This window comes from Macrosteles quadrilineatus, unplaced genomic scaffold (assembly GCF_028750875.1).
Source record: "Macrosteles quadrilineatus isolate MER2022 unplaced genomic scaffold, UCM_ALF_1.0 Scaffold_1__1_contigs__length_201487025, whole genome shotgun sequence".
Classification (NCBI taxonomy): domain Eukaryota; kingdom Metazoa; phylum Arthropoda; class Insecta; order Hemiptera; family Cicadellidae; genus Macrosteles; species Macrosteles quadrilineatus.
The window spans coordinates 158,350,543-158,372,561 of NW_026542594.1; the positions used below are offsets into that span (position 1 = coordinate 158,350,543).

Here is a 22,019-nt window from a genome sequence, read left to right on the forward strand (position 1 = left end):
TAATCGTGTGAAAAACAATAGTAATGTGAAATTAATGTGTAGTAGTAGAAGCAATATTTCATTTAATAATGTGTAATAGTAGTAGGAGTATTATTAAACATAATATGTAGTCATTTAAGAATAAGAATAAGAATTTAATAATTCGAAAACAAATTACTACTCCTCCAAATAATTACTAAGTAATCGACACAGCTGAAACAATAATTCAGCATTACTCTTTAATGATTTTTAATATATAACTTTAAGTGCGAAAAAATATTTTAAAGCATCACATCCATATGCATGAAAAACCATGCTGCGTAGAAGTTGGGGAGAGATTACTATTAACAGTATCTTGTTGACCTACTAATAGCCTTTACGACAAGTTATAGCTTATCTTTTAAAAAGTATGTAAGTCTACTTTATCATTAACCTAGAAAATTCGTAAAACACATATTATTTATACAGATGGCTGACTATTACCACTGTTTTATCAATGCAACTAAACCCTGGCTATGAATAATGCAGACTACATTCTCGGCGGTCATCGCCTTGCTGTAATAGTGATATATTTTGATACATATGGTAGACATGGTCGATGAGCAAATTATTGACGAAGACCCTCTGTTGGAATATAACATTTAAATCCAATTATAACTTCAAAACATTATACAATTTAAAAGTCAGAGTTGCAAATGATTGTCTTGCGAGTAGTAAACAGATTAGCAGTTTTGAATAAAAATCCTGCATTCTCATGTATGTTTATCCATGCATGTTTGGTATTTAGCTTTTCATATTCGGAACTCTAGTTTCACTAAATGTTCATGATAGAAAGTTAATAATTATAACGTCCAATGAACCGTATCCTCGTTTAAATTTCAATCTTTGATCAAAGTTTTAATTAACTGACAGTAACCAACTCCGGAACATTACATAAAATGATGGATTCAATTTTAACATTATCCCTTTTATAATGGTAAATATCAGGAAATATTAACAACCCATCGAATTCATATATTTAATGAATTCTAGGTAATTACTACATATTTTAAAGTGTGTTGTTAACTATTAAAGGGTTTTATAGAGTGTTGAAATGATAATTTGACCAATTCATGATAACCAAACAACAAACCGTAAATCCATATGTATTTTAATGCAATGATTATTAAGTAGATTGCCATAGAAGGTGGAATTTAAGATGGACCTAAATGATTTTGGTATGTATCAAAAATGTTTTAAAATAAAAGATTTTACAATAACATGTAGGACAATATATTATTTTATATCAAGACTAAATATGTTTCCAAAAAATAATTGTCTACTTTTGTATAATAAACTTTTTAAACTAAGCAACCTGCTAACTATTTTAAGTGTTTGGGGATTGTGAGTAAGTTATGTGTGATATACAAAAATACAATTCTTTCTGAAACATACTATTATTAAAACAGAGTATAAACATGAAAAATGATTTTATTACACTAAAATTATAGGAGTATTTTGTGTACTTTATTACTTAATAAATAGCCGAAACTAACTCCTCGTATTTTCAATAGGATTTCGTACCAAGGTTTTGTATAAGAGGTTTCGAACAACTTTAACTCAAAGGTGTTGTTTTTTTTTTGTTTAAGACGCTAGGCACGAGCCCGGAATTGTAATATTTGTCATATTACTTCAGGCTAGACCTAGGGGTTGCGGCATTATCATTAGATCAAATTCATTGGTGATTCGGCGGGATTTGAACCCAGGACCTCAGGGACCTAAGTACCATGCTCTAGCCACTAATTAAAAAAACAATGCAAAAACATTATCGCATAATGGAAAGTTTGTATTCTTCCAAATTTTGTAGCATAAACCATTATGAAATACCTGTAATGCATTACTCTTTCTCAAAAAGACTAATGAAGTAAATTATCAAACTGTCTGTGTAAATAATAGGTGAAGCTAATTAAAAAATGTGATTGATACAAAATATTCCATGTATTGCCATAAAATATTCCCATCCACTTTGAATGAAAATCATTCCCATTCAAATTCACAGGAATTGAGGAAATTACTCTCAATATCTTATTATTTTTTTAACGCTTAGGTTAATTTTAGCATTTTGAACCTTTTCAATCTTACCTTGTCGTATGTAAGACTCGTACGTTTTTCGTTTCCGATGTAAAAAGTATTTTGATAAAAATATTATTGTGAACATTTGATAACAAGGAAATAAAATTACGTTTTATAACATGAGTAAGGTGTTGTAGTCCATTATTGGACATAAGGTCGACGGAATTAAAAACATACTAGACACATAGATTTGGAAAAGGGTCTAAATGACTATAGATTCAAGATCACAGTAACTGCATTAGTTTAAAAGTAGTACAACTACTTTCGGACTAATGTTGTTTCCATGTAAGTCCGAGAATCCGATTGGGTCCGTACCTACGTATTATTGTTCTTTAGTGTCTTAACTTTCTGAACACGTGACTATTAGTTTATTTTTCAGTTTACGGTCAACATAATGGTAGACTATCTAAACGGGTTTCTTAGATTCATGAAAGTTTTTCTATTCCATCATTTGTTGTGTTAATCTTTTACTTAGTTAAAACAAAAACCTGTTACAATTAAAATTGATAATTTTACGACAAATGTATGAGGTAAGGGGTTGTAAGAGGTACAGATTATTAGTGTTGCTTAAATTTCATATGTTACATTTTATTAGGTACGTTATGTATTATTATATAATATTACTAGTAATACTTTTGCCATACATCATATTCATCCAGACTCTTACACGTTTTATCTTATTTGGGGACGTCAGTATAACATATTTCGAATTGCAAAATTTACATAACGTAATAGATTGCTTAATGATATAGTATGGTTATGAATACAACTAGTTGTGTGAATATCGGGGCATCTAATGAATTGTATAACACAATTTTAATGTACAACTCCATTTAAGTTGTCGCACTTTACATAAGACCTATTCAATACCTAACAAAATACAAATATTGAACCTGACATACACCGCCTAGTTGTTTTCACTCGTTATTCATGTTAACGCTGACATTGACAAATCTTGTTTATCACTATCACCAAACATTATCCTGTTATTTAGCTAATTAGTAACCGATGGTGTATGGTGGTCATAAATATGATTTTTCCGTGAAAACTGGAAGTTCAAAACAACAACAAATGCAAGTAAAATGTTGTATACACATTAAGAAATGGTATTATTTGATAATTCTTATTTGCTCTTCACGGACAATTAATTATAAAATTGCTTTAATATCAGTAATACTAACTATTGTACTAACTAATAGAATATAGAAATTAATATAGAATACAGAAAAATACATATCATACATTTCTCGCTATGGTTTGTAATTTCTTCTATGTCTCCACGTCTCCACCAGTGACGTTTTCCAAGTGGTCCATACCCATTCAATTGTGTTCCCTATATATATATATACTTTCAAAGTTTAATTATGCTTAAAGGTACAGCAGGTATGAATAAACCAAAATTTCTTCAATCCTAGATTCGAATAGACAATGATCTAGTTGAAGTTGTTGCTACTTTTAAAACATGGAACTTTTTGCTGAACTTTTGCTTTGACATGGTAAAGTTTTTTTTAAATAAAATACGTTATAACGTAAACGTCAAAACAGAAATCGTAACATTCAAATTATTTTAATAGTCCTAGTAAAGGAGTATATAAAGTGCTACCAAGAAAACGTAATTCAAAGTTTTACGTTTGGATGCAAAATAACAGCTAGTTAGTCCGAGCTTAATATTTTATATTGTACATTTTGATTGGAATATACTTCTCAGAACCACAGAAGGGGCGATGGGATATAAATAATTGTAACTTTTCATTCTCAACCAAATAAGTTATTTTGTTTAGTTAAAATATACACTAACATGTGTGGTAGGGACGTTTGAAGTCAATTGGTTTGTTCAGATTTAACAGCACATCAAAAGGTAACAATAAACAACATAGTTAGTTATTCTTGGTTTTTTACCTTACGCATTATTTTAAGATAGTGTAACCACATGTTAAGTGATGTAACGTGTTTTCATAGAAGTCTTGCTGAAATTAAAATATAGTAATTATTTAGTACACTATATACACATTTACATAAATTGTCCTAACATGTTTATAATTGATGAATGGTCATGAATGTGTACACGATACCATTGACTATTGGAATATTTTATTAAAAAATAACGTAGTTGTGTGAGCAACTCACAAAATACACTAGCCTCTAAATTCTTTTAGATACCTTATTTTTTCTGACCAAGTTGAAGGACCATAATAGTTGCTATAGATCACAATGAGTCATTCCATTAGTTTGGACCTGGTAAAAGGTTAGTTTATTCGTCAGAAGTTAAGTAATTTAGATCAGCACAATCTTTAGGTAGCTCACATCCACTACGATAATTTTTATTTAAAATCTGGTGACAACTTTAACATGGTGATGGATTATCTACAAATATAATACCTTCAGTATCCAATAGTCAATATAATACTCAAGTCATAGCATCAGCTGATGATAGCTGAAAAATATTAAGTTTAGCATAACAGCCTTGTTCTAACTATTTCCTTGTGGTCTGTTTTAACTAAAGTATCTATCCTATACTCTAATACGAGCAATGTTTGCTTGTATGCTTGCTTGCTTGCTTGCTTGCTTGCTTGCTTGCTTGCTTGAAGAAATATCTCGAAAACGGCTCCGACGATTTTCTTCAAATGTTGTAAATAGCTTATTTCTGGTCTAAAAACGAGTTTACTGCAGTTAGAACTGCCAACAAAAATCTAATTACGTAGAAAAATGAAACTGAAAATGACATTTTTTTAACATTAGTCTTATGGGTTGCTAGGTAACCATGTTGGATGAATTGAATAACAAGGATAAAGTAAACAAAAGACTTGAAGTTGTAGCATGTGTTCATAAAAGCCAACTACCCACAGTATACTAGCAAATTACAAATACAGAACAAGAGGAAAAACATCAGTTGTTACTATTGAGCAAAGATTATACTGAAGATTACTCGATACATTGTAATTAAGGTTAGCATTGCGGAGTGTGAAAAGCGTCTGCGGCAGTTGGATTACATAGGCTATCTAAAATACTAAATCCAACAGGATGCCTATATTATGCAGAGATCATGTCTAATATAATTCGCTTAGTCGGCAGGTTTGCTGCAGCGGGGGTATTTTGTTTACAGTTTGTATACTAGCAAATTACAAATACAGAACAAGAGGGAAAACATCAGTTGTTACTATTGAGCAAAGATTATACTGAAGATTACTCGATACATTGTAATTAAGGTTAGCATTGCGGAGTGTGAAAAGCGTCTGCGGCAGTTGGATTACATAGGCTATCTAAAATACTAAATCCAACAGGATGCCTATATTATGCAGAGATCATGTCTAATATAATTCGCTTAGTCGGCAGGTTTGCTGCAGCGGGGGTATTTTGTTTACAGTTTGTTTCTATTATTTTAGGGTTAGTTTTGAAATAACAAGAAACAAATTGTAAACAAAACAGAAAACCGGACAGAACTACCAATAAAATTGGCTTCAGCTGTTCCATAAGGATGGAAAATCTACTAAGGGACTATGTTTTATCATGTTCTATTTATGCTTAAATGCTAAGAGAAGGTTAAGATATTTAGTATGAAATTATGGAAAAGTGGTACAGTATGTCAATCATATGAGCTTTATGCAAGCGCATACTTTGGTAACTATATATTAACTCTAGAACGGTAAAAAGTGTATTATATACATTTAGACTATATAACTAGCTCGAAAGAATTCGAATATAGTATATTTTATTCTTATTGTGGTTAACTTGGTTTAAAATCTAGAGTTGACTCAATCCGATTGGATTGTATTATGCCATTATGCATTATGGCAAAACTAATACTGAAATAAAAATTTTGCATTATGCACATGTGGTTAAGTCACATGTTAGTGATTAAAGTATCAACAATAGAGTTTTGTTTGTAAACATATTGCCTCAAAAAATTCGTTACTAGATGGAAATATACTCAACAAAAAATCTGAAATCATGAAAAGAGGACGTCCACCAAATAAAAGTTTGAAAAAGTTGGGGAATTTCTTTAAAAGGCACAAAGCTGATGAAGACCAGGTAAGTTAAAAAAATATATACATTTAATTTAATTGCATAGGCCTACATTAAATTGGTATGTCATTGATGGTCATTATAGCTTACACCACCAAAACAGAAATTTGAATAGAGTTGCTTATTTTATATTTCTCTATAGCTCATTGTGTGAGGTACGTTAAAAAGATTGATGACAATATTTATGATTGGTAGTGATCTAGATTATATTAATCTTGATTATATGATGACATCAACGTTCTTCAAAGAACATAACATTCTTTTTTATTCCATGGCAAAGCTAATGGATACCCGTTTAGACTAAAATGTTATAGAGTCCCAACGAGAAGAAAATGTGAGTTTTTTACAATTTTGTAAACATCATTAGGCTATTAACATTGAATTAGTTCCATATTTCGTTTAGGACGAATTAAAACTATTCTATAACGGTAGGATAACTAAGGAATACGCTTACCGTATTGGTTTAGTTAAAAAAAAGTGAATTCTTAGCTTTTGTCCAACTTACTCGTCACTATGGTTAAATAAATACCTATAGACCTAATGAAGTCAGTTTCTCTAATAAATTTAAGTAGCAAGTAGCAAGTTTAAGTTAAGTAGCAAGCACATAAGGAATTTAAGGTAAGTTTTCAATACTTTAAAACCTGTAGATAAGAATGGTTTTGTATGAGCCAGCAATTATAAATTTGTAAAATCTAATATCATTCCGGAATATGCTCTATTAAAGTAGCAAGAGTGTTTTAAGTAGAAAGTTTGTGCCTTTCTCATCCAAACAATAGAGAAGCAGGCCGTAAGTTGAATGTGACATGGTGGGGAAACCGTCTTGAGCATTGTCCTACACACATATATCTTGATGTCATACTTCGGTCCAAAAAGAGCTTCATATCACGAACACGACATAACATTTTTTTAAATAATAATAATTAAAAATAGTAAATAATTTAAAAAACACATTTTTTTATATTTCAGGTTGCAAAAGAACCTGAACCTGAACTTGAAGGACCTGAGGGGTCTGGTGTGAACCATGCCCTCGTGCCTGCACCCAGACTAACGAAATGGAAGCGTGATCCATGCGCAGGCCCGAGGAGCGGCCCACAAAACTTTACTTAACAAAATGAGAACCATGGATGGAGGTTCAAGAACAACACGCCATTTGAGAGAAACGAGCTGTAATTAATCATTTAAATGAACACAACAACAAAAATCAACAACAATACATGAATTAAATACTCTCAATTAAACCTTAAATAAATTTAGATACCACTCTGACCTACCAACTTACAAACATTAATTTAGAAAAATTCAAAATAGTCTAATTTCAGTCAAAGTTAATTTAATTTTCATCCTTCAGAAAAATATAGGATAAATATTGAGTAATAAAATAGTAACAATAAATATATAATCTTTTCATCTAGTGTTTGGTATCTTGTATAAATTAGGGGGCCCCAAAAATTGAATTTAATAAAAAAGTAATAAAATTTTAAAATATCAACAAGTAGGCTAAAGAAATTTAAAATTTAAAAGGAATAACAATAAATAGGCTTTAAAACTTTAACAGTCACATAAAAATCTAAACATTAATTTCAATAAATGACAATAAATAACAGTGGTAACTTGCGGTAACTGTCTAGGGCATCTCAGTCACTAGGTGGAAGGGCTATGACACTGAGCAGAGAGGGGGCATCCCAGGGTCTAAGGGATTGGCCCCAAGTTGGACAAGTTTCTCTGCTACCGGTTGAAGGTCCATCTCCCAGGCGAGCAGCACCGGAGGGGAAAACCAGTAGGACGGAGAGGGAGACCATAATCCACGAGGTAGTCAGGCATCCCAACGATATAGCTCCGCCAAAATAGCTCGGGTCCATCTGATGTCCTCCTCACGGGCCCTGAGTGGCAAAACCCAGAAAACACAGTAGTCACAGTCTAAGTTCATTACCGCAAGGTTCACTGTCACACATTTGTTTTGTTTTTCACTGACTTCCAAAAATCCACAGATTAGGCCTAACATAATATTTTCAAAAAAAATTATAAATTTTTAAAAGGTTTATCTCTCTTTAACAGCTCTTTAACAATATAAAACTTTTTAAACAGTAACAAAAATTTAAACAAACAATTAACAGGTGAAACAGTACAAACTCGGTAACATTAATATTTGCGGTAAAAGTGTCAGCAGGCCAGACGGGTATGTGACAGTGGTAAATTTCACCAATAGAGAGAAAAAATTTAAATTGTCTGGTCCAAAGTGGCCAGAAGAACAAGTTAACAGAGAACAATTGACACTTAAACACAGAAAAATACCTTAAAATTGACAAAAAACGTTCCATACAAAAATTTAGGCCTAACGCTACAACTCATGTATTTCTGCTAATTTCTCCAAAAGTTGTGATCCGAATTTGTTCGGAATGGTCTTAAAAGCTGGGGGAAATGTTCCAGCAGCTTCTCCAGACCATTCCAAACCTTAACTCAAAGGCAGGAACCAGAGGCCTTCCAGGTTACCCAGTTCAAACCTGAATGGAGAGTTGCCAAACTAAAAATTACTGTAACTTTCTTAAAACTTGATTAAAATGACTCAAACTTTCTGGGGAGCTTTAAGAGCAGTTAAAATAACTTAATTTAACTAGTTTGGCATGAACAAAGCAAAATAAAAGACTTTAACCTTACTTGACTGGGTAACACAAACTGAACATTTTACAAGACAAAACAACACTAAAATTTTTACGGGACACAGAGCAAAGGGCTACCAAAGGTAGTAGCCTAAGACATTTACATTTAAAGAGCAAAATAGTAAGCCTAGGCCTACCACAAACAGTCAAAAGGACAAAAACTGACTTGGCAGTCTCTCTCAAATAGCGGCCTTCCAACAAACGTTTCTCAGTCAATTCTAGGCCTAGCATTTCGGACAAAGCCCTGAATTCTATTAAAACAACAGAGAACAGGGAAACTAACTAACAAAAGGGTTCCACGACCCCAAGACTAGGTTCCAAACCTAGTGCAACATGTGTCTAACCTAACTTTAGAAAAAAGTGAAAAACTCACCCAAAAGGCGCGCAGGGCGTACTAAAATTTACTCCATTGCGTAGCAGAACAAGAGGAATGAACAATGAACCAAACTGCTTTGCAAAAGGTAAAGCATAGGGACAGATGTAAAAGAATACTTTGTTCAGAAAATCCTCTGCGAGGCAAACGGCTCTGACGTCGCTGAACCTATGAGTTGCTGGCGGAAAGAGTAAAAAGAACAAAACCCCACAGCCTCGTTCGGGGTCGTGGAAGTAACAAAACGACACAATAAACTAGCCTACTATAAAAAAAACACTTGAACCATTGAATATGAGTCGTGACATTCGCCCGGTGGAAATAGTCACGGCTCAACCTCCCCCCCAAAAGAGGACACTCCTCTCCAAAAGGGACAAACAAACAAGCCTCTCCCCCACTTCCTGAAAAGAGATTGACCTGAAAGACAACTCAAGTGTCTGTGGTGGGGAACGCCAAGGGACTTCCAAACTGAGGGGAAAACTCACCCCCAGGGTTTGCTCTGGCCAGAGCTGGAAAATTTTGTGAGGGAAATTCCTTCGCAGAACACAGGGGACAGGAGAAGTGATCAGGTTCTCTGGCCCAGTGCACTTCCCACCCAGACACAAGAGGAAAGAAAATTGCCTACGGAAGAGTTCCGCGGAAGGGCTTGAGATGAGAAATGTGCACCCTCCGGAACACTTTTCCAGTCCGCGGATCTCCAAGCTCCGCCGTGACAGGCGTCAAAAACCTCAGGATGCGGTGGGGACCTGACCACCGATGACACAACTTGGCAGCTCTCTTGTCCACAGCCGAACTGGCCGGATGAGCTTTACAAAACACCAAATCCCCCACCTGGAAAGGGTTATCTACTCTACCACGATTGTGCTTCCTCCGGACCAATTCCCTAGCTCTGATCAAGTTTCTCCTGGCCGCTTGCCAAGTTGCCTTGACATCAGCCGCACCAGGAGGTGGCAGAAGGTCGCCAATTCCCCACACATTCGCTAACGGGTTGTTAGGCGGATAGCCTAGAAACAGCTCGAAAGGGACCGCCTTGTGACTCTCATGGTGAGCAGTATTGAAAGCAAACTGAAGCCAAGGGAGTTCCTGATCCCAGGTGGTCTGCTTGTCAGCATGGAAAGCTATGAGAGCGGAACGAAGATTGCGATTGAACCTTTCAGCATGAGAAGGCTGTGGATAGTAAGGGGAAGTAGTCACATGGCGGATTCCGTGCCCAAAGCACATTCTTTTGAACAGATGGGAAACAAACTGTGTTCCGTTGTCGGAAACAATGGTGGCGGGTATTCCAAAATGTTGGAAGAGGTGAGTTCGAAGTACCTGCACGGTGAGCTGTGCAGTGGCATTCCTTAAGGGAAAAAGCCAACAAAACTTGGAGAAGGCATCCACACAAACAAGTAGGAACTTATTTCCTGACTTGCTACGCGGGAGAGGCCCTACATAGTCAATGAAAACCTTCTCCAAAGGTCTTTCCGCCACCTCAGATGACAACAAACCAAACTTAGAGTTTTGAGCGGGCTTGCTCAGTGAGCACGTTTGACAAGAACGCACCCTAGCAGCAAGATCCCGATCCATACCCTTCCAGATGAACATTTCCCTAACCTTCGCAATGGTCTTGTGGATACCTAGATGCCCACCCACAGGAGAAGAATGAAAATACTCAAAGACCATAGGGATTAGAAGACTAGGCAGCACAACTTTAGGTTTACCTCGCTGCCAAGCGCGACAGCAAAGGGCACCCTGGGACAGAAAATATGGGGGGTGGGCTCCCCCATTTTGAAGCTCATCAATGATCTTTGCCAGCTCAGGATCCTTCAGCTGATGGGGAATGAAATCAGAAAAGGCGAGTGGAAACTCCAAGAGCACGGCACAACCCGGTTGCTCTTGGTCAGAAGAAGGATCGTCGGGTGAATGGTACATCCTAGATAGTGTGTCCGCAATCACATTCTGAGTGCCTCGAACGTGTTGCACTTGGAACTTAAGGGACGATATTTGGACAACCCAACGACCAATTTTCCCAAGCTGGCGTGGATGTGCGAGAAGCCACGAGAGTGCCTGGTTGTCGGTTTCCAATAAAAACTCTTTGTCCTCCAAAAAGCGTCGGAATTTATTGACTCCAAACACGACAGCCAAACACTCGAGTTCATACACAGAGGAGCTTTTCTTTTCGCAGGGACTCAAAGTGCGTGAGGCGTACGCAATTGGCTGCCTAACACCATCCACCTCTTGTGACAACACAGCCGCAATTGCGACGGAGGAAGCATCTGTTTGCAAGACAAAGTTTTGATTGAAATCCGGCATCGCCAAAACAGGGGGCTGCATGATAGCCTCCTTGAGAAGATCAAAAGACGTCTGCTGCGCTTCACCCCAGACAAACTTGGCGCCCTTCTTCCGAAGCTCATTGAGAGGAGCCGCCAATTCAGCAACATTGGGTATGATGCGTCGGTAAAAACCTACCATGCCGATGAACCTAGCAATACCCTTGACATCTCTGGGAGGAGGAAACTCCCTGATAGCCTGGGTTCTAGCGGGGTCGATGCAGACGCCTCTATGAGAGATAAGATGACCAAGGAACGAAATTTCCGGCTTTGCAAAACTAACCTTGTCAGGATTCACGGTAAGGCCAGCCCTATTCAATCTACTCATGACTTCTTCAAGATGAATCAGGTGATCTTCGAAGCTCTCACTGTACACCAAGAGATCGTCGAGGTAATTGAACACAAACTTGAACTTGACATCATGAAAGATGGAATCAAGGAGTCTGGTGAGAGTCTGGGCCCCCACAGCAAGACCCATCGGAACTCTTGTGAACTGATACAAATTCCACGGAACGCAGAAAGCAGTGAGAGGTCGAGACTCAGGTTTCAAAGGAATCTGATGATAGGCCTGATTCAGATCAAAAACAGAAAAATACTTGGCCTTACCGAACCAATCAAACGCAGAATGCAAATCGGGGAGAGGCACAGAGTCGATTTCAATTTGCGCATTCAATTTGCGATAGTCCAAAACCATTCGGGACTTGCCATTGGGTTTTGGGACGAGAAAGGCTGGACTAGCGTAGCTCGAACGGGAAGGTTCAATGACACCATTTTCCAGAAGTTCGTCAATGATTTTTCTGAGAGTTTCCATTTTGGGTGGAGCTAATTTGTATGGGTGAGAGTGAACGGGACGGGTATCTGTTAGATGAATCTCGTACTAAACAGGTTAGTGACTCCAAGCTTTGGCGTCAGCACATCTAGGAAACGAGAACACAAGGTTCTGATGGCTTCAGCCTCGCAAGTAGTCAGATGCCCTAACGGATCAATTGTTGGCTTGCTGGGTATCTCAGGCTCGACTACCGCAGCACCACCACCAATTTCATCAGCAAAAGATATTAATACCCGTCTCGCAAATCGGAAAAAACACTGACCTCTGCCTAAATCCAAAATTAGGCCAGTGTGCTTGATAAAATCCGCTCCCAAAATGACAGTTAAACAAAGGTCCTTAGCCACCCAAAAACTCCAAACCCAAGAAAAATGTTCAATTTTGAACTTGAAACGGGCTTCATAGATGATGGGAAGGGGTGAATTTGACGCAGTCCAGCAGATAGGGGTTTTTCGCTCAACTTGCTTGATAAGCCCAGACGATTCAAGTTTTTCAAAAAGGGACAAGGAATTGAGGCAACGGGCTGACCCAGAATCCACTAGGGCCTTCTGCACCGTGGAACCTATGAAGATGTTGAGACGTGGGCAAGTTGAGCGCGCCGCTTTCACGCCCATGGAAGCAAGGCCCGCAATCCCCCGCAGCAGAGGCTCGGTCACAGGCACAACACTCCCAGAAGGGGAGGCAACAGAAACATTAACTGACTTTAACTTAGAATTTGACTTACTTGAAAAAACTTTCAAATTATTGCCCTTTACATTATCACCAACAACCTCACAGGAAGGATTGGGCAAATTTTCCTCCTGTGAGCAAACTAGTTTTTTGGACCACGTCCAAAATTTCCACCTTGACGGCAATGCCGCCGAATGTGACCTGGTTGCCCACAACCAAAACAAACAACAGGTTGCCTCTGCCACTGCGGCGGTTCGGGACCCAACCCCACGGGTGCTACGACAGCATGATGACCAGCTAGGGGAAGATGCCCCGCCGCTTGGTCTCTCTGGAAATCAGCGTCCTGGACGGATCTCGAAAGGATGGAAAGTCTGTCCAGATCCGCAAAAGATGAAGGTCGTGGTGCAAAAACCAAACGGGAGCGTTCCTCAGGCTTCAACCCCTGAAGCACAATGTCAATGAGCTCAAGCTCACTGATCCCCAAACGCAAGACCCTTTCCACCGTGCGAATGTCCCCCACGTACTGGCTGAGAGACTCGGCTGGCTGCTGAGGACGAAAAACTCTCTCAACTTTCAGCTTCTCCATGACCCGACGGGGCATGAAAAGCTCCAAAACTTCTTTATGAAAAACATGAAAGGTGACGCCTCTGCGCAAACAATCAAGCAATCTGTCCCCCAACGGTTTCAGACAGTATGGAGCAATGAGTTCCATCAAAGTTGCGTCTGACATGCCAGGGTATTCACGCATGCGCAAAACACTCTCCAGAAAAAAACAAAGACCATTCACATCCAACCCGTCCACCGGCCGGAAACCACTCAGGACAGAGGCAAGGGGATGGGGAAGTTTGCCAAAGGAGTTAGAGATGGAAGGGGAACTATGAACTTGAGAAGGAAAGGGAGATGGGGACTGGACATTCAGCGTAGCCGCAGCCAAGGTGGACGTGTGAGAGGGGGACGGTGTGACATTTGCATTTGACATTTGAACATTTGCATTTGACATTTGAACATTTGCAGGCAACTGGAGCAGTGTACTTGGCGTAGGCGGAGCCTGGGGGGTACCCACTGGAGTCACATCATCAACTGACCTTGGTACTTCGTTTGAAATTTCCGAAGAACGGTTGTCTTCAAAAATTTCAACTTTCTCTTTGACAGACTTTCCTGCCTTAATACTCTCCAAAATACCTTCCAGCTCAAGGATTCTGGCCTCCACCCAACTCTTGTCTTCATCCTGGATTTCAGGTTGCCCTGAAACCAAGAGCAGACGCTTACGCCAGTGCGTCAGCTGTGTGATAGCCGAACCCTTAGCTGAGCCCATAGGCAAACTACTCCAACTATTAATTTCCCCACTTAGCTCTTCCATCCTCTCTTTACATGCCTCCAGTTCCTCATCCAAACTGAGAGACTCAACCCAAGCTTGAGGCATGCTAGCAATTTGTCTGAACTGTGTACGCAAAGTGCGTACATCAGTTCCAGGAGTCTCCCCCCGGGACCGCACCTCGTACACCAGCTCCGGCTTCCTCAAATATTCCGGCACAATTGACGCCATACCGAGTCTCAACCAGCACTTGACTCAAAACAACAGCCAACAAAATTTTTTTTACAAAACAAACACAGAAATTTAATTCCTAAGGCTTCTGGACGTTGATGCCTACGCACCTGATGGGGCCCAAAAGAAGAACCTGCCCATTCATACCGCAAGTACCGCAAGAAAAAACAACAACAAATGACCCACGTACGTACACACACACAAACATACACCGATACATACACTAGACAACACCTAACACTTGTGTGATGGGGTGTACACACAAACCTTTTTTTTTTTTTTTTTTTTGACACATGACCATGCTTTTGACACTCTTGCTCCCGAAGGATGCAAGTCATTACCACCGATTCCACCCGGTGCCTCGGCCAAAGGGCGAGCTCCTAATAAAATGTGTTTACGCCCCACCACAACAACAACAAGACCTTTTTCCAAAACTGCCAGGCCAGAACATTTCCAAGAAACCAATCCATCCACGGCTCTTCAAAAAAAAATCAGAACGTGGACAGTGATTGGGTCTCTAAGCGTCCAAGTCGTGAAACCAAGTTTCACGACAAGGCACCCAGGACGCAACCAGCAAACCACGCTCTGCTACCAGATGAACCATGCCCTCGTGCCTGCACCCAGACTAACGAAATGGAAGCGTGATCCATGCGCAGGCCCGAGGAGCGGCCCACAAAACTTTACTTAACAAAATGAGAACCATGGATGGAGGTTCAAGAACAACACGCCATTTGAGAGAAACGAGCTGTAATTAATCATTTAAATGAACACAACAACAAAAATCAACAACAATACATGAATTAAATACTCTCAATTAAACCTTAAATAAATTTAGATACCACTCTGACCTACCAACTTACAAACATTAATTTAGAAAAATTCAAAATAGTCTAATTTCAGTCAAAGTTAATTTAATTTTCATCCTTCAGAAAAATATAGGATAAATATTGAGTAATAAAATAGTAACAATAAATATATAATCTTTTCATCTAGTGTTTGGTATCTTGTATAAATTAGGGGGCCCCAAAAATTGAATTTAATAAAAAAGTAATAAAATTTTAAAATATCAACAAGTAGGCTAAAGAAATTTAAAATTTAAAAGGAATAACAATAAATAGGCTTTAAAACTTTAACAGTCACATAAAAATCTAAACATTAATTAACAATAAATGACAATAAATAACAGTGGTAACTTGCGGTAACTGTCTAGGGCATCTCAGTCACTAGGTGGAAGGGCTATGACACTGAGCAGAGAGGGGGCATCCCAGGGTCTAAGGGATTGGCCCCAAGTTGGACAAGTTTCTCTGCTACCGGTTGAAGGTCCATCTCCCAGGCGAGCAGCACCGGAGGGGAAAACCAGTAGGACGGAGAGGGAGACCATAATCCACGAGGTAGTCAGGCATCCCAACGATATAGCTCCGCCAAAATAGCTCGGGTCCATCTGATGTCCTCCTCACGGGCCCTGAGTGGCAAAACCCAGAAAACACAGTAGTCACAGTCTAAGTTCATTACCGCAAGGTTCACTGTCACACATTTGTTTTGTTTTTCACTGACTTCCAAAAATCCACAGATTAGGCCTAACATAATATTTTCAAAAAAAATTATAAATTTTTAAAAGGTTTATCTCTCTTTAACAGCTCTTTAACAATATAAAACATTTTAAACAGTAACAAAAATTTAAACAAACAATTAACAGGTGAAACAGTACAAACTCGGTAACATTAATATTTGCGGTAAAAGTGTCAGCAGGCCAGACGGGTATGTGACAGTGGTAAATTTCACCAATAGAGAGAAAAAATTTAAATTGTCTGGTCCAAAGTGGCCAGAAGAACAAGTTAACAGAGAACAATTGACACTTAAACACAGAAAAATACCTTAAAATTGACAAAAAACGTTCCATACAAAAATTTAGGCCTAACGCTACAACTCATGTATTTCTGCTAATTTCTCCAAAAGTTGTGATCCGAATTTGTTCGGAATGGTCTTAAAAGCTGGGGGAAATGTTCCAGCAGCTTCTCCAGACCATTCCAAACCTTAACTCAAAGGCAGGAACCAGAGGCCTTCCAGGTTACCCAGTTCAAACCTGAATGGAGAGTTGCCAAACTAAAAATTACTGTAACTTTCTTAAAACTTGATTAAAATGACTCAAACTTTCTGGGGAGCTTTAAGAGCAGTTAAAATAACTTAATTTAACTAGTTTGGCATGAACAAAGCAAAATAAAAGACTTTAACCTTACTTGACTGGGTAACACAAACTGAACATTTTACAAGACAAAACAACACTAAAATTTTTACGGGACACAGAGCAAAGGGCTACCAAAGGTAGTAGCCTAAGACATTTACATTTAAAGAGCAAAATAGTAAGCCTAGGCCTACCACAAACAGTCAAAAGGACAAAAACTGACTTGGCAGTCTCTCTCAAATAGCGGCCTTCCAACAAACGTTTCTCAGTCAATTCTAGGCCTAGCATTTCGGACAAAGCCCTGAATTCTATTAAAACAACAGAGAACAGGGAAACTAACTAACAAAAGGGTTCCACGACCCCAAGACTAGGTTCCAAACCTAGTGCAACATGTGTCTAACCTAACTTTAGAAAAAAGTGAAAAACTCACCCAAAAGGCGCGCAGGGCGTACTAAAATTTACTCCATTGCGTAGCAGAACAAGAGGAATGAACAATGAACCAAACTGCTTTGCGAAAGGTAAAGCATAGGGACAGATGTAAAAGAATACTTTGTTCAGAAAATCCTCTGCGAGGCAAACGGCTCTGACGTCGCTGAACCTATGAGTTGCTGGCGGAAAGAGTAAAAAGAACAAAACCCCACAGCCTTGTTCGGGGTCGTGGAAGTAACAAAACGACACACTAAACTAGCCTACTATAAAAAAAACACTTGAACCATTGAATATGAGTCGTGACATTCGCCCGGTGGAAATAGTCACGGCTCAGGTGTATGTGTCTTAGAAGTTCAATCTGAACAAAATGTGAGTTTTTATTATCATCTCAACCGTATTACTAATGTAAAATTATTCAAAGCAATTAATTAATTTAGTTTATAAATATTATTTTGTGATAAATTAATAATACCAATAACCAATAAATTAAGCAACCAGTCAACAATTTTACGATCATCGAAAATAGCTTACAATTAGATACAATGAAAATTACCTTTTCAACAAGCATAAAAGACAAATATTTAAATTTCAGGTCACAAATGGAGTGTGCGTGTTAAATGAAGAACCTGAACCTGAACCTGAAGGACCTGAGGGGTCTGGTGTATGTGTCTTAGAAGTTCAATCTGAACAAAATGTGAGTTTTTATTATCATCTCAACCGTATTACTAATGTAAAATTATTCAAAACAATTCATTTATTTAGTTTATAAATATTATTTTGTGATAAATTAATAATACTAATAACCAATAAATTAAGCAATCAGTCACCAATTTTACGATCATCGAAAATAGCTTACAATTAGATACAATGAAAATTACCTTTTCAACAAGCATAAAAGACAAATATTTAAATTTTAGGTCACAAATGGAGTGTGCGTGTTAAATGATCAATCAGATGAAAATGTGAGTAGGCCTATGAGTTATACCTGAACTGCATTGCTACGGTACTAATAAATAATTTTAAAAAGTTGATCCGTTCTTTTTGTAGTTAATTCATATTTGAAATAACAATTAATATTTTACTACTGTATTAATTTATTACTGTAGAAAAGTATGAATTTGGTTCAAACAGATAATATAAAAAAATATTCTAAACACGCAAACAAATCTGTCATTATTGTTATTGTAGGCCTATGCGGTGAAAAATTGCATTACTCAATTTTTATGGACAGTGTATATGGTTCATGTACCTACCCAAAGACCGCAATAGAAAAGATAACGTTTGTCCAAAGTAACCATTAATTGTGGATAGGAGGGAGAGGATACTCATATATTTTCATGAATCTTTACTGTTGCTAGTAAACAAATAGACCTACTGTTATTGTTTGTTGAAATTGTTATACATTTATTTTTATTTTCCATGATGATTAGCTATTCTGATACTGGTATTGGAGTATGCCAAGAGTAAGATATAACACACCAAGTGTAGACAGGAATATATTCTAAAATTGGCCAGGTAATGCTTAATCTTTTACTCTCAGTAGACTAGGATACTAATGTTGCAGTATTACAAATTAATGCAACCTTAATACAGATTTTTTATTTGTACAGCTGATGACTTCCAACAAACCCATTAGATGTGCGAAGATAAGGGCTCTGGAGATAATTTCAGATGTAAGTGCTCAAATAAGTCAGTCTATGGTGGAAGAAAATGTAAATTATTTTGAGCAAAGAAGAATGTCAGAAGACAGCCAGGCTCGTGCCATTCGCCTTGAGGAACAGCGACAAAGAGACACCAACCGCAGGGCTGCCGAGGAGGAGGACAAGCGAGCACGACGCCTCGAAGAACAGCGGCAAAGAGACATCAACCGCAGGGCTGCCGAGGAGGAGGACAAGCGAGCACGACGCCTCGAAGAACAGCGGCAAAGAGACATCAACCGCAGGGCTGCCGAGGAGGAGGACAAGCGAGCACGACGCCTCGAAGAACAGCGGCAAAGAGACGTCAACCGCAGGGCTGCAGAGGAGGAGGAGAAGCGAGCACGACGAATTGAAGAACAGCGGCAGAGAGACGTCAACCGCAGGGCTGCCGAGGAGGAGGAGAAGCGATCACGACGCCTGGAAGAACAGCGACAAAGAGACATCAACCGCAGGGCTGCGGAGGAGGAGGAGAAGCGAGCACGACGGCTGGAAGAACAGCGACAAAGAGACGTCAACCGCAGGGCTGCCGAGGAGGAAGACAAGCGAGCACGACGCCTGGAAGAACTCCGACAAGCAGCCGCTATCCGCAGAGCCGCTGAGGACGATGACGAGCGTGTTCGACGTCTTGAAGAACAGAGGCAAATAGATGCCAACCGCAGGGATGCTGAAGAGGTAGACGAGCGTGCTCAACGCCTTCTAGAACAGCGTCGTCGTACAGCTGAAATACGACAGAATTCTGAGCGTAATCGACTTCAATCCTATAAAGCCGCTGCCTCAAGCCTCGTAGAGTACAGCAATTTGGGAATGTTTGACATTGCATGTGTTCATTGTGGTGCTGTTCATTTTTTGAAAGAGAGAGTGCAGAACAGAATTCACCCTAATTCGTTTGGTGACTGTTGCCTTCATGGTCGCATTGAACAATCTGCACCAGAGTTTCCCAATGAATTGGCATTGCTGTACACGAAACAACACAGACTAGCCAAACAGTTCCACGATAAAATTCGAAATATTTCTGCCTGTTTTGCTTTTTCTTCATTCAATGTTGCTGATGACAGGACTTTCAATAGTAAAGGTATTTATACATTTACTGCTGGTGGACAAGTGTATCACAAGTTAAATTTGGCGGCTCAGCCAGTCAGCAACAGTGAGGGTGATTTGGAAAGACCTAGATATGGACAAATGTACTTCATTGATCCAGAAACAGCCGTTGCAGAACGTATGAATGAACCAATGAATCAAGGCATCAATCAAGAACTAATACAGATTTTAGAGGAGATAATGAGAAGTCAAAACCCATTTTCACAGGCTTTTACGATGATGAGGGAGATAGTTGAGGAAAACAATCAGCGTGCTGAAGCTCTTGGTGTCCAACCACCCCACGTCCACCTGGTGTTTGCTGAACGTGCAGGTAAAATAATACTGTTTTCTCTAATCACAATTATTTTGTATGTTATTTGTAGTTGCTGCAAAAATATAAAATCAGAAATATAAAATAAACAGTAACTAAACATAAAACTTATGCAAACTTATCAAGTAAGTTGTCTTGTGTTTGTTACTCCTCGATAAATATGATGACTCTGAAGGGAAATTTAATTGAAGGGTCGCCACAACTAACGTTTTGCTGCAATCTCAGTACTGAACTCTGAAAACTTCCATATAAGCATAAGTAAGCGCGCCGTAGCCTTTTTTATTTCCTTTCTCTTCTCTTCTCCGTAGCTTTCTATATTGCATGTAAGAATAACTACAACAGCCTGTTAAAATAATAATACCCCCGCCGCAGCAAACCTGCAGACTAAGCGAATTTCCATTTGCCTGATTGGATTTACACTAAAATGTCTCCTGAAAAGTATCACATTTATTCCCTATTTTAATAGATTAGTTTAACGTACTTAGGTTTGCTGCAAAAAGATGTTTTGTGGTAAAATGTTAATAGTTTAGTAAAAAATGAATGTATTTTACAAATTTTATCAAAATATGTTCATAAACAAGCAAACTAAAACAGTTGACTTATTCTTCATAAGAATAACATAGGAATTTTAAATTTACAATTTTTTGGAATTTTCTCCGTAACCATTAGGCGCACAATAACGCTTCAATATATTAAATTATTTGTTTTTTAAGCTCTACAAAATGGTTTGGAAAGAAATTATGAAATTTTTTGTTTTTAGGGTAAAAAACCTATTTTTATTTGTGTCATTTTTCTCTTAGAACTAAATAACGATTAAAGTTAAGATTTTTTTGTTTTTCATATCATTAATTTACGATGTTTACTTTTAGGCGATGATCCCAGGCGATTCAACTCAACAACTTATAATGAAGTTGCTGCTGTAATTACATTAAATGCAGACCAAAGTATCCCGGAAAATGAGATGGTTATTAAGGAGCGAGGAAAACAGTTAATAACGCTCAAGAACATTGACAGCCGAGTAGAACCATTCACCTACCCTCTCCTCTACCCAAAAGGAACTTTTGGGTTTACTGTAGGGCTTCCTCTTAAAACGCCTTATGCAAGCCGTGCACACATGACGAGGATGGAGTTGGCTCAATACAGGTTAGCCTTTCGTCCAGAACAAGCCAAGGCTCTTCCTCCTGAACCATTGCTAGAGGGATTAGATCTAAGGTCGATTGGATTTAATGCTCTCCACTTTGGTGGTAGACTGTTTCAACAGTACGTCGTGGACACATACATCCGTGTTGAACGTGATCGTATTCAGTGGATCAAATATAACCAAAAGAAACTTCAAGCTGATCAGTATGCAGGAGTAACACATTTTCTAAATGAATTGGCTGAAAAGAAAAATGCTACAGTTGCTGAAAAACTGATTTTACCATCATCTTTTCCCGGATCAACGAGATATTTCACTGAACACTTTGAAGACGCTATGGCAATTGTCCGAAGGTTTGGCTCTCCAGACTTTTTTTATCACAATAACGTGCAGTCCAACATGGCCAGAATTAAAAGAAGCTGCATGTATTGAGCTCTCTGATGGTTCTAAACTACAACAGTTCGCCCAAGAAAGACCTGACATTGTGGCTAGGGTAGCCAAATTGAAATTTGACAGCATAGTTGAAGATATCAGTAAGAAACAGATTTTTGGGAAGTCTTCTGCTTTTGTTTACACTATAGAATTTCAAAAACGAGGATTACCCCACCTACATCTTCTTGTCATCATGGCAAATGAAGACAAACTCCGGTCTCCAGAGGAAGTAGACACTT

At 38.4% G+C, this 22,019-nt stretch overlaps 1 protein-coding gene across 1 annotated transcript; it reads left to right on the forward strand.

Annotated features, from left to right (window-relative positions):
* Positions 1–15,732: 15,732 nt before the first annotated feature.
* LOC129001974 (uncharacterized) lies at positions 15,733–21,780 on the forward strand. The gene is made up of 4 exons (XM_054429443.1): positions 15,733–15,885; positions 17,698–17,799; positions 18,716–20,210; positions 21,080–21,780. The coding sequence occupies exons 1-4, from the start codon at positions 15,733–15,735 to the stop codon at positions 21,778–21,780; spliced, it is 2,451 nt and encodes an 816-aa protein (XP_054285418.1).
* The last annotated feature ends 239 nt before the right edge of the window (positions 21,781–22,019 follow it).

Bases quoted from the DNA above. Each gene is read 5' to 3' on its own strand.
- LOC129001974 (XM_054429443.1), top strand. From the start codon at position 15,733: ATGACACTGAGCAGAGAGGGGGCATCCCAGGGTCTAAGGGATTGGCCC. The intron at 15,886-17,697 runs GTAGTCAGGCAT...TTTAAATTTCAG, and splicing joins GGGAGACCATAATCCACGAG to GTCACAAATGGAGTGTGCGT. The intron at 20,211-21,079 runs GTAAAATAATAC...GTTTACTTTTAG, and splicing joins GGTGTTTGCTGAACGTGCAG to GCGATGATCCCAGGCGATTC.